The 13,456-nt window shown below is 37.4% G+C and overlaps 1 protein-coding gene across 1 annotated transcript; it reads right to left on the minus strand.

Moving 5' to 3' along the window:
* Positions 1–2,559: 2,559 nt before the first annotated feature.
* On the minus strand, positions 2,560–8,460 carry LOC111396373 (probable inactive shikimate kinase like 2, chloroplastic). The gene is made up of 8 exons (XM_023022811.1): positions 8,151–8,460; positions 6,619–6,806; positions 6,342–6,536; positions 5,777–5,838; positions 4,347–4,413; positions 4,110–4,228; positions 3,656–3,832; positions 2,560–2,925 (listed from the first exon to the last, which is right to left on the minus strand). The coding sequence occupies exons 1-8, from the start codon at positions 8,367–8,369 to the stop codon at positions 2,816–2,818; spliced, it is 1,137 nt and encodes a 378-aa protein (XP_022878579.1). The 5' UTR covers positions 8,370–8,460; the 3' UTR covers positions 2,560–2,815.
* Positions 8,461–13,456: the final 4,996 nt, after the last annotated feature.

A 13,456-nucleotide genomic window follows, 5' to 3' on the forward strand; every position in this document is an offset into this window, starting at 1 on the left:
GTCTTTGTTTTCTTTTTTTATTCATTTTTTTGTGAAATATATATATATTTTTATTAAATTATAAAATTTTGTATGAAAAATTTATCATTAAATTCAAATATATTGATTTTTATTTTTGAAGTATACTTTACTAATAATATTGAATCATATATATGTGTGTGTGTGATTTTGATCATTATTTATTTAATCAAGGTTTTAAATTTGGGAAAATTGCAGTCGAAGTATCAAATCTTTCGTTTATTAGCAAAGTTTATCCAAACCTTTGATTTGTGCCATCGTGAGTATTAAACCTTTAAAAAATATGCAGCTCAAGTTCAAAATGACAGTTTTCGTCTATTTGACCCCAAAATTTGTTAGTTGATTTCAAAAATTAAAAATCTGATTATTTTTTCCAAATACAGCAAGGGCAATTTGGACATATCACATTTTCCTTATTAAATTAAAAACTAAAAAAGCAAAAAGAAAAACCATAACCCCCCCACTACCCCATCTCCTTCTTCCCTAACCCCCTCACAGTTGGAGCATAATTCCGATGACTTTCGACCACCTAGATCATTGAATATCGGTACCATCGGAAAGCCCTTGACCTCCTCTTCAATTAACACCGATCATCTCCCCATAAAATCAGTGGATTCAGTCGCAATTAATCAACAAAGTCAGCTGATGAAACTGTCGGAATCACCACCTCCGGTCATCTCCTTGATCGGAACCCAATACAGGTCGATTGCCCACCCAATCTAACTCCAACAATGGTCCTAATCAATTCCAAACAGTACAAAAAGACATGGAATTAACAACAAAAAAATCGCTGGTCGCGATCACGTCGCCTGCGCAACAGGGTCTGAAAATCTCAAATTTCAGTGCCATCCGGTAGACCCATGATCGCAGACCACCATAGCTAACCTCCTCTCCACCTGGCGCACCTTCCCCAGCCATGGGTCAAGTCCAATTTGGTCCAAAATTGAGCGAATTCATGGGTGCAATTAGAGCTGTGTGCGATAACTTCAGTTATAGGGAATTTGATGTTTCTATGTTGCTCCAATTGTTCAATTCAACTATCCAAACTTCAATTGGTGATGGAAAGGTCATGGGTAATCATCAAATTGTGCCATTATTCTACTGGTAAAGGTCATGGGTAATCATCCAATTAGGGAAGAAGGAGATGGTGTGTGTGGGGGGTGGGGGGGGGGGGTTGGTTTTTGAGAAAAAGGAGATGGGGTGGGGGGTTATGGTTTTTCTTTTTGCTTTTTTAATTTTTAATTTAATAGGGAAAATGTGATATATCCAAATTGCCCTTACTGTATTTGGGAAAAAATGATCAGATTTTTAATTTCTGGGGTCAACTGACGGATTTTGGGGTCAAACAGATGGAAACCGTCATTTTGGACTTGAGCTGCATATTTTTTAAAGGTTTGGTACTCACGGTGGCACAAATCAAAAGTTTGGGCAATTTAATTTTTGGGGTCAACTGACGGATTTTGGGGTCAAACAGACGGAAACCGTCATTTTGGACTTGAGCTGCATATTTTTTAAAGGTTTGGTACTCACGGTGACACAAATTAAATGTTTGGGCAAAGTCTGCTAATAAACGAAAGGTTTGATACTTCGACTGCAATTTTCCCTTTAAATTTTTATTTTTTTCTATTTTTTTTATTATATGGGAATAAGGAGAAGGAAAGGGGAAATTGTGGGAACTAACACTTCGTAATGAGAATTTTATATCAAATTCACGTGAATTCTATTTCAAATGAAAATCTTCAAAAGTATTTTGAATTTTACAAAAGTTCATAAAAATTTTAAAATGAAAATCCATATAAGTCTGAAAGACTTCCACTATTTCCGTACAAATTTATAAAAAATTCACGAAATTCACAAAAGTCATCATTTAAAAAAAGTCCTTCAAAGTTTTCAAAAGTTTCAATTGAATATACCCCCTGACCATCCGAAGGGAATCTGTACCTGAAGGCCCGGTGATTTCAAAGAAAAGGCCTTGTCGCAATGCAAGAGCCTCAGTACTGCTTACCGAGAAGGCAAGAACCATCCACCGCCGTTGCACCAAAGAAGTCCCTTCCCCCGTGGGTGGCTGGCTGTATTAAGCGTTGACATTCCCTCCCCTGGTGGCCCTCACCGCTGCCCACATGCTTCCCTCCTCCATTAGACCATCAGCAATAGTAGAAGGGCTGACACCTGTAAACCCGTGCACTCCCCACCTAATCCAGATTGAATGGACAATCCTTAAAATTTGGCTTCTTTTGTAGCATTTAAACAACGCCAAACTTGCTGTTAGATTAAAAATACTAGTTAGGAGAATGCTCGTTGGTCGATTGCGATTTATATCAATAAGCTAAATCGTGTTATCTAATCTCCATCTCAAGCTCTCCAAACTCCTATTCGAAGATGGCTATTGAATTAATTTATATAAAAGTTATAATGTATTAAGGTTGGCTACAGTTGCATCGGCCAAGCTCTTTCTTCTCTCGTCTCTGTGTTAGTGCAGTTCAAGTTAATTTCATAAATGAGGATATAATATTGAACAATCTCATCCAAAAGCTCAAGCCCTTAAAAAGGGAAGAAACTTATTTATACTTTAACTATGAAGAAGAGAGTTGAAAGTAGTAGCCCTCCAGAATTTGCCTTACTGATAAGTAACAAATAATCGATCAACATGGAATGTACATAGCAATATATGATACAGTGCCTTGGTATAGAAGAGCAAATTTATGAACCTGAGGGAAACAAGACACATTGACAAAACAATCTGGAAGAGACAAAAATGATGCTGCAAATCCAAATTGCGTACTCGGAGGGATTGATACTATGATAGGGGAGACAATGCATCAGATCCGGTCGTTGGACCCCAGCCAGGAGGTTTGATATCTGGCCAGTCCCCTCGGCATCCCAGTCTTATATACAAACTTTTCTTACCTTCACGACAAAATGAAATATTCAGTAAGTGAAAACTCATAAACCATCTACTAATATGCCAGCCCCACACCCTTTTGACACTTGATAAGGTTAGAACTGTAAAAATGGAATCCAATTCTAAACCATATGGCATATGTTCAGCACGGAATATTGAATAGCGCTTGACAATATTAAGGAACAAAATGAAGCTAAAAATCATACTATATCCTAAACATGCACTTAAATGTGCTCACATCAAGTAACAACATTTCTGAAACATTTTCTCACCAGAAAAATAATGTAATTGCATTATTTTCCAAATATCGCTATAACTGTCCAACAAAGACTTCTTGTCAACAAATTAGGACAAATTGCAATTTGAGCGTTCTTAGGAAATGCTAATGTATGGGTTGATTCCTTTGTTTTCCGACCAGGGTAGGACATAGCAATGAAAGTTTCGAATGGTACAATCCCAAGAAGTATGTCTTTTGACCGTTTTGTGATCATTTAGTATTAAGAGATCAGAAGGAACATAATTAAATCATTTTGTAGTTCAAGCAAGCATGACGTCTGACGACATAATTCAAACAAATTCCTAGTTTTGGTTTCATTCCATGTTTCTTGTAATTTCAAGCTATACGTATTTCTTATCAACAATCCTTCTTGTTTTTTTAACTTCAGAAAGTAAAAGTATTGCCTAAGTAAACATACAACCAAGAGTTAGGGACAATAATAACGGTCAATAGTGCACCTGGAAGATTCTTATCAGACAAAATCAAGTGTTTAAGAGCACTTAGCGAAGCTTGAGCAACTGCTTTGGAGTAATTAGCATCCCAACCCCCGAGCTTGACTACGACCTCTGCATTTGAATAACCTGGAAGACCATTTTGTAAATGTCTCCGGGTTTCCTCTTTCGCTGACTCTTCATCTGAAATCACAGTGATGATGGACATTCTAAAAACTCATAGTTTCTATGAATACACAAGAGTTTGGGAATAAGAATTCGTTGATTCATAAGGAATGAATGCCCAACAATTGATGAGGATTGAGACAAATCTCGAAGTACTTTTTTAAAATATCAAAAAGCACCTAGGAATAAACCCTAGTTTTGATTTGCATTACCATGCAAAAGGAATAAGCCTCTCCAGAATCTAAGGAAGATTAGCTTCCAGTTAAAAAACTGCAGATAGAATACAATACATTACCTGTAGCTTCTGACTGAGATAACCAAATAGTGAATCCTGCAAAAAGATGCTGCCATTTATTAGGCCTCTCAGCAGCACCATGCTTCCCACCTAATGTCGAAACAACAGCTCGGGCATAGCTGAAACTCATAGTCAGTTGTAAGATATGTTTAGCAGCGCACCATGCCAACCAGTAAACTTGAATGTAAAATAGATAGCAAGTAAACGTAAGCGGTAGATGCATGCAGGAGTTGTTACCTACTGAGGCTTTCTAATATAGCAGTTTCTGCTTCTGCTACAGCATCACAACCCTGTGAGGCCACCCCTGCAATAGGTTACACTTATTAACCATAGCATGATGTTTAATGTAAGTGGCAATTTGTTGACTCAATGTAAGATGAAGCAAAGTTGTATAAGCCGTATATAGGATATTGAGTACATCTATTGTTGACTTCGTGTAATTGTCACTGTTTACCTTTCATTATTTTCATTTGGGATCTGTATTCTTGTTTCTTTTGGGGGTGCCGTTTTTTCTATTTTCCCCTTTTTTTGGGGTGGGGGTGGGGGGTGGGGTTGAGGTGTTGAGGGCAGAAAGAAACCTATCGATTACAGAAGATAATTGTCATAATGGGCCTTTTCATGGACTTCTCAATAAATGGAACCATATTACTATCTGCTGCATTTGAACCTAAATGGGCATTTTGCCTCTAAATTTCGAAATCACCCTTTCCACGCATTGGCAGTCTTCTCCAAGATCATTAATCTTTATTTTCAGCATTCAGATTTCTATCTAGCTATAAGGCCTCTTAACAACTAAACTAGGTGCATCTCTTCTTCCATACTTTGGAAATGTCCGCTTAAATATCTTCCCATTTTTAAAACAATAACAGGGACATCAATGCTGGTCACGTAATTCACACTGCATAGAAACGGTGACAGTTCAAAGACTGAACACTACCACATCAATCTTTGATGGTTTTCTAGAAAGAACCCTCTTTGCAGCATTCTAGCAAAGAAGCCTTTTGTGCATGTTCCCAATATATACTGTCCTGCTCCCTATGTGACTAACAGAGAAGGAATACAAAAATATTGAAAATCATGCCTCTGCATCTGCACCAAATGTTACACACTAAATGCTTTGGATAATAGGTGACCCCATTAAGAATAATCTGGCGCACGAATATTGATAGCCTGTTTTGAAGCTCAAAAGAGCACTTGACACCCTTTAATTGGCTGTGAAGTGCTAGATCAGGAAAATGGAGAAATAGGCTGTGTTAAATAAAAGAAACCTATGAACAAGGTGAGATGAGAAGAATAAAGAAAACACTCGTGAATAACTTTAACAAATGACATTGAAAACTGATCTAAGTCATATAATTATTTTGAGATAAAGAATGTCTAAATATTATACTTATCTCTTGAATAGAATAAGATTCAAAGTAATTGGACAAGACCATGAACTACAGTGCAAATTCTGACATCACTTATTAAATTTTGAGAGTAACACTCTTAGACCAGTGATCATGTTAGTTGACAAAAGTAATTTACAAGTCGTTATGGGGTATTAGATTAAGGAATGCTACACAGAGAGAAAGAGGCTGTGTATCTGACTCATGAATCCACATAATAAACTCTTTCCCTAGATGAGGCAACATGCAGCTTATGGCCATTAGTATTATGGTACTCACACGAATCAATAATTTCCTTGCTGTATGATTCCAGAATCTCCTTTGTATTGAGTGGTGTATACCTAACAACAAACGAAATTGCCAAACAACAGATAGAAACATAGCTAATTAAACCAAAAGAAAGACAAAAAACTGAGAAGCATAAAATAACATAAGAAGAGGATGCTAGAAAAACCATAATAAAAGCATTTGATATGTATGACCAAGTTTCATTTAAAATTTAGGGGAGAGGGCAGAAAGTCTAACATGCAATCAAACCAGAAACTCAGCTCAATTGCCACTTCAAATTTCTTTCCTTATCACTTAATTGATAAATGGTTACTCAAATTTGTGACTAAATGATGCAGGAATTACTATCCTGATGGCAATTGTGCACTTAAAACACATGTTGAAATCATATGACAAAATGCATAATAAACATAGACAATCACAGGCAAATTTATGAACTTGTATAAATAGAAAATGAAAAAAGAAAGATTGTATTGGCATGTAGAGTAACTAATCATATGACATATAGATCTGCTCTACCATTTCTTTTAGCAAAATGAAAGAACAGGGGCCATACCCAAGACCAACAGCTAATTCTCGAGCAATCTTGTGGTTTATTTCAGTTGATTCCCCGACTAAATAGATTGATGTTCCTCTCAAGAGTTGTGCAACTCCCGCTGTTAAGGACTCCCACGACTCCATGATGTCAGGCCATTTTAGTTCTGGGTCTTGTTTCTTCAAATTAACCACCAACTGATCATCGTCTATATACCTATGGAAGACAAATAACTTTAGTTTAGCTATGGAATAAGTTATTTTGATTATATGGCATTCATATCATCAACAGCAGATACCATATTGTTTCAGAAGGCTTTATCATCCCATAAAGTTTATTTGTATCCAGCAGTGTCCTAAGATATCCACTGTTCTGCACCTTAATTACCAAAGAGTTCTCATTTGCATCTATAAAGATTTCCTTAGGACTTACACCTTCTTTCCCAAGTTCCAACCTCAACTCCACCTCAGAAGAAACATCAGAAAACTGCAACACATTCATATTCTTATATCACATGAAATCCATAATCCAACTTGGTGTTTAATGTCATTATAGAAATTTAAAACTTATAAGCAGTGCAACAAATACAAGATAAGATTGGAAAGATAAGAAATGATTTCAATTCAGACTTCTCGTTGTTTAGCCTGATGGAATGAAAATTGTAAACTGTGATGAGAAAGAAATTATATCCAAGTTCTTCTATTTATTTAAACCATTTTATATATTTATTACATTTCCAGAGCTTTACTAAAGAATTTCGAATTTTAGCCCTTGTTTGAGCCCCATTTTTCCATCAAAATACATTCTTTAACAATGATTTGATCCCATTTCAACTACACATTTTTAAAAAAATAATATTAAAAGCAAACCCAAGAGTTTTATTTTTATTTTTTAACCACACGTTCTCCACCATAACACTATTTCAAAACACTTTCTTTTTTTTTTTTTTTTTTTTTTTTTGGGAAAAAAATGGGGCTCAAACAACCCCTTAATATATCTGTTCTGAAATTCTTATTACCCAGAGGCCAGAACTATCTTATAGTTTCTATCTAGATAGATCTCTAGAGGAAGAATATCCTAGCTTTGCCACTAATTTGGGAAAATAATCTGAGAGTTTCAGCATCCTCTTATTGATTAAACTTGAATAAGATTTCACGTTAGTAGAATTAGAAAGTAATTTGCAATATTTATGTTAAATTACAGAGAATGAACCTTGTCTCCAGTAACAATATGGCATAATAAACTAAGTAAACAGCATGAAACTTAAGCTTGAACGATTCTTGCACAATAATACTCAAGAAGCCATGAAGTGCAATGTACAAAGGTTGGCTATTGATTTAAGCAATTATAGCATTACATACATATTTCTAAAATGGCAATTTCGACTATTAGTTCATTGACTAGAACTCTTAAAACCTGAAACCCTGAAGGCAAGAGTGCTGAAGTTTGTTCTTTATTTTTTCTCTGCAATCAGCATAACTTCTAATACACAAACTCAATACCATAGTAGCTCAATAATATTACCAAGTCCTTTGTGCTTTAGATGCATATTTCCAACTATAACTGTTACACCACCTCGTTGGAAAACTAAACTAAGCTATTAGAGAGGGGAGAACTTATTATCTAAAAAAATTATATCTTTTACACCTCCCTAATGTACAGAATCATCTTTCAATCAGATGCAGATAAATGGTAAACTAAAAATTTTCTAGAGAATAAGCTTCTATATTTAAATTATGCATTCAACAACAACCAAGAAAATTAACAAACAGTATCACATCTTATCATTTCAGAGCAAACCCAGAAAATAAACGAGGACAATAATCTTGCCTCATAATGGGTTGTGTCAGTGGAGACAAAGGGAATGCTGCTACAAAGTATGCGATTGATTTTCTTGAAATTTCCAAACGCCAAACGAGGAATTGAGGAAAAAGGGGTAAATTCAGGAGAGGAAAAGGAGAGAGAATTCTTGGGAATGAAAAGGTGAGTCTTGGTTGGATTTGGAGAGAGGAAGCTCAGCGTAGCAGTAGTCGTCGGCAAAGTGGCCATTTTGTGCTGTGTGCGTGTTTGATGGGAAGAAGATAGGCTCCTTGTTTTTATCAAGGCCTCTTTTCCGGTCTCTTATTTCCATGAGAACTGAAAAAATATGTAATGGCATAATTGTATTATTCAAGGGGTACTTTTTAAAATAGTTTGGTCAAACAACCAATTTTTCATTTTGATCATTTTTTTTTGTATTCACCACATTGACCTATTGTCATTAAAAAGACAATTCTACCCTTATTCATGTTTAATAATTACAAAAGTATATCAATTGTTTAACAGACAATAATACCCTTAATGGTTTAAATAAATTCTGTTACTTCCATACGTAAATTTCAAAATCAGTTTTGGTTATCAGTTTCTCTAATACAGTAAAAAAGAATTTTTTCCTTCCATCTGCTAAAATATTGAAATCTCCCAAAATTATCAAAGGTTCAATAAAGAAACAGGGAAAAAATAAAAAATTCGAGCGTAAATTTCAGATGAAACTGACGAAAAAAGCTAGGCGAAATGTTTCCAGCCGGCCCAGTTCTCTGGGCCACTGGAAACAGACGGCTGTTTCCAGCCGGTCCAGATAACTGGGCCGGCTGGAAGCAGCCGGCTGGAAAACAGCCGGCCCAGCTCCCCTTTTTTTTTCCCTTCAGATTTTAGAATTTATTTGTTCATTAATATATGTTTATTGAAATAAATATTAATAAATATTTAAATACTAATTGAAATAAATATTTTTGAAATAATTAAAATAATCAATGAATTATTTAAAGTATTAAATAAAATTAAATATGAAATGAACAATTTAAAAAATTATATATTAATTCCTTATTTTTAATTTGTGACAGATATGGCATCAGCATGTGTCCCAATTTGTTACTTTGGTGAATTTCAAATGAATGAAAATGCTCAGTGGGAATGGAAATGGACGAGTGAAGGAGATGGGGTTAAAGCAATTTTTATAACAAGGAGTACATCGTTCGCAGAAATGTACAGTGATATACAAAACATGCTTGACGTGGATCCCTGTCAGTACGATATGGAATTGGGATTTTTGTTTCATAAGCATTCAACCATTTCAATTCCACCTATGAAAGTTACTTCTGAAGTGGAAATGAAACATCTAATTAAATTGAACCAAGGCCGGAAGTCGACTCCTATTTGCGTAACTTTATTGGGGAAGAATGTCCACGAGGGGGAACACGAAATTTCAAATGAAGAGAATCGTAATGTAAATGATGTTTGGGATACAATTCAGATTGTTCGTGAAGATGATGTGGTTATTTCCGAGACCACTGCTGCTCACCATGGTCACACTGTTACGCACATAATTCCATCGATAGTTGAAGACAACGAGTTATCTCGTAGGAGACATGAGTTGGATGGGAGCTCATAGGCCGGACCGAGTACACGGTCCTCTAATTGTTCGCGTGTAGTTCCCGATGATGAAGATGTATATGTCGAGCAACTATTCGAATCAAAGAAAGAATTGCAAGAAGCCGTGCACCGGATTGCTTTAAAACATAACTTCGAGTTTAAAGTGAAGAAATCAAACAAGTCGTTATACACAATTATCTGCGTTGACGACAGTTGCCATTGGCGTTTGCGAGCGACTAAGATGGATACGAATGAGTTCTTTGTAGTCCGTAAGTATGCACGGGAACATACTTGCGAAGTGGGTATTCGTCGAAATGATCATAGGCAGGCCTGATCATAGTTCATTGGTCGAGAAATAATGCACAAGTTCCAGGATCCACGAACGATCTACAGACCTTCGGACATCATTAATGATGTTCGACGTGAGTACGGGGTGGTCATAAACTATCAGAAGACTTGGAAGGCTAAAGAATGTGCATTGGAGGATTTGATGGGTTCGGCTGAGGAGAGTTATGCTAAATTAGCCAGGTATTTCATTGTTTAAGTGTTTATTTCTTTGTTATTGTAAATTTTAATTATTTAATTTCAATTGTTTGTTTATATGTAATTAATTAATTATTTAATTGAATTGTTTATTTTTCTGTTCATTTAATATTTAATATATTATCTAAATTATGATTATTTTTATTTACATTGGCCAGGTATTGCTATAACATGGGAAGAATTAATACTGGGTCGGCATTTTTTATTGAGAAGGATGACGAAAATCGCTTCAAATATTTCTTTATGGCCCTTGGACAATGTGTTCGAGGATTTCGAAATGCAATGCGACCCTTAATCTTAGTCGACGGTACAACCCTTAAGGCGAGATACGGGGGCAAGTTGATTATTGCAACATGCCAAGATGCGAACATCCAAATTTAACCTCTTGCGTTCGGCATAGTCGACGGAGAAAATGATTTAGCAATGAGTTGGTTTTTCACGAAGTTGAGGGAAGTAATTGGAGATGTCGAAAATCTTGCATTCGTAACCGATCGAGGGCAGTCAATAATAAATGGTATCGCCGAAGTCTTCCCCGAAGCACATCATGGTTATTGTATGTACCATATACAGGGAAACTTGAAGACCAGGTATCGAGGCAATGGCGTCGTTGCGTTGTTTAGGAGAGCTGCAGAGGCTTACAGTTTTGAAGAGTTTGATAAGTTCATGGTCGAAATAGACAGTAAATCGCATGCTGCATGGGAGTATCTAACAGAGATGGGGATTGAACATTGGGCACGATCACATTTTCCAGGACGTCGATACAACATGATGACGTCGAACAATGCGGAGTCGCTTAACGCTTTATTCAAGAAAGATCGAGAGTTACCAATTCTTGCAATGATTGAGAACATTCGTGACAAGTTACAACAGTGGTTTCATGATCGACGTGAGGAATCACAGAGTTGTGCAAGTGTGCTAACCCCGGCTCAAGAAGATAAGCTCTTCAAGACTCTAGATGTGGCAAGAAAGGTATATGTAGAACCACTGGATCAATTTCGCTTCTCCGTGAGATGTGCACGTAATTTCGGATACATTGTGGACTTGAATGATAACACGTGCACGTGTAGACGGTTTCAGTTGGAGAGTTTTCCATGTACACATGCAGTGGCAGTGGCTATGCATAGAGGATTACCACCACACACCTTATGCAGTGTGTATTACATGACTGATTATTGGAGAGCAGCATATGCGGAAACAATAGTTCCTGTACCAAATGAAGTCGAGTGGGAAGTACCCGATCACATTCTCCCACTAACGGAGAGTTTTCCAATCCTCGTAAGTGCGGTAGGTGCGGTGCAACAGGGCATATAGAAGATATTGTACAAGTTAGATTCTTCTACATGACAATGTAATGGATGTGTAATTTTAATAACTATTGACAATGTAATTATTTATAACATTGACGTTAATTATTTATGCATATTATTTATGCGAATTATTAGATTTAGTATTTTTTTCAAACATTTCATTCATTACATGCATTTGTTATGCATATTATTTATGTTAATGATTTGAAATCGAAACTTTTTCTAGAAAAACTGCATTATACGGTAGGCTACATTGTAAAATAAATATTTAAATATTACATACGCAATCAACATTTTACAATTTTTTCGTAATTACAAATAAATGAATGAATTGTACAATGTTTAAATAAATGTAAAAATATGTACAATTATTTACGGATCCCCATTAAATTCAAATAAATCACATGCTAGTTTATTTCTCCAATTTTGTATCCATGCCTGGTTGATTGCATCAACCTTATGTGCCACACTCAAAAATTCTATGTACTTGATGACGAATATGCCGCAATCACCCCTACAATTAAACAATGTTGTATTAGCACATCGAAAATTAGTTAGAAACTAAAATGTAAATGACAGGAAGAAAATTACAAACACTTACGATATTTGTTGCCTCGTCGTCGTCGTGTTCCGCACGATGGCCAATCTGTCTTGTACATTGATGCTCGCTCGTCTAGCCATCATGGGAACGATCACAGACAGCGACTCTAGATTTTGCTCGAGCTGGCCTTGTGTCAGGCATGAATGATCGGGGTCGTACACATACATCGTGGAGTCGGCGAATACGATTTCCACTGCAATGTAGTGATGATTCAGACATACTGGTACGTACATATGCGTACAGCCATCCCATGGCTTCCCACCGACACTCGGCCACATCCCTACGACCCATTCCATCATATATTCCGGCACCGTGTACTCGCTACCCATAGCCTGGAACGACTGGTACTCAATGTCAACGGCACGGATGAACTCGGTGTTCAATATGAGTCTGCCAGGAATGTTGAACGATTTTGGATGTCTTTCAGCACGATCCCGTAGCAAATCCATGCTCAAGTCGATGTGCTACATCAAGAAACACCAATAAAGAAAGGAGTTAATCTATGAATTTCATTCAAAAAATTGATTTTGAACGTACGTAATAAATAACAATATTTTCATTTCACTTACATCGTCGGCGAGCCAAGCCCCCGAAGTGGTGATGTCGTGGAACCACTTGTAAGCATTTGAGATCGTCTTCTCAGCAATCGTGCGGCTGGCCCTGAAAAAATAAGAACAGAATTTTTAGTTATATGAAGTATACATGTGTCAGCGTCTGCGTACTATAGTAATTACATAAAATACAAAACTGACCCAGGCTGCAATGCTCTCCACTCTGTCTTAAAGGCTTTCCACTTGGCGTGGTCCACCTCCCTGAATAAATTCAGGTGCGTCCCGTCGACGAACCTTCTCCTCTTCGCCTCCGTGGTAAAGGGAGAAAGAACGTACTGTGATGGCACCCTTGGCCTCTTGCCGACCACCCGCTCCTCATGCGCCCTGGGAATCTCCATCTCCCCAGCCATCGGGACGACCCCCTCGCCCGCTGTCGGGACCACCTCCTCCGACACAAAGACCACGACCGGCGAGTCTGGCGTCTTCTCCTCCGGTGCCCCCTCGACATCCCCGGGTATCCCGTGCATGGGTACCACCTCTAGCTCCAGTACCCTATCCTCCTCCGGTACCCTCTCGGCATCCCCGGGTATCCCCTGCACGGGTACCACCTCCGATGCCCCCTCGACGTCCTCGGGTATCCCCTGCACGGGCACCCCCACCTTCGATACCACCTCCACCCCCATCTCCGGTACCCTCTTCTCCTCGGGCATCCCCTCCACGTCC

Source organism: Olea europaea, chromosome 6, assembly GCF_002742605.1.
Source record: "Olea europaea var. sylvestris chromosome 6, O_europaea_v1, whole genome shotgun sequence".
In the NCBI taxonomy this organism is placed as follows: Eukaryota; Viridiplantae; Streptophyta; class Magnoliopsida; order Lamiales; family Oleaceae; genus Olea; species Olea europaea.

What these genes read in the sequence shown, in the direction of transcription:
- LOC111396373 (XM_023022811.1), bottom strand. Translation starts at nt 8,369, where the DNA reads ATGGCCACTTTGCCGACGACTACTGCTACGCTGAGCTTCCTCTCTCCA. An exon ending in ATATTAGAAAGCCTCAGTAG is followed by an intron (nt 4,229 to 4,346) that starts GTAACAACTCCT and finishes TATGAGTTTCAG; the next exon opens with CTATGCCCGAGCTGTTGTTT. An exon ending in GTCTGATAAGAATCTTCCAG is followed by an intron (nt 2,926 to 3,655) that starts GTGCACTATTGA and finishes TTTGTCGTGAAG; the next exon opens with GTAAGAAAAGTTTGTATATA.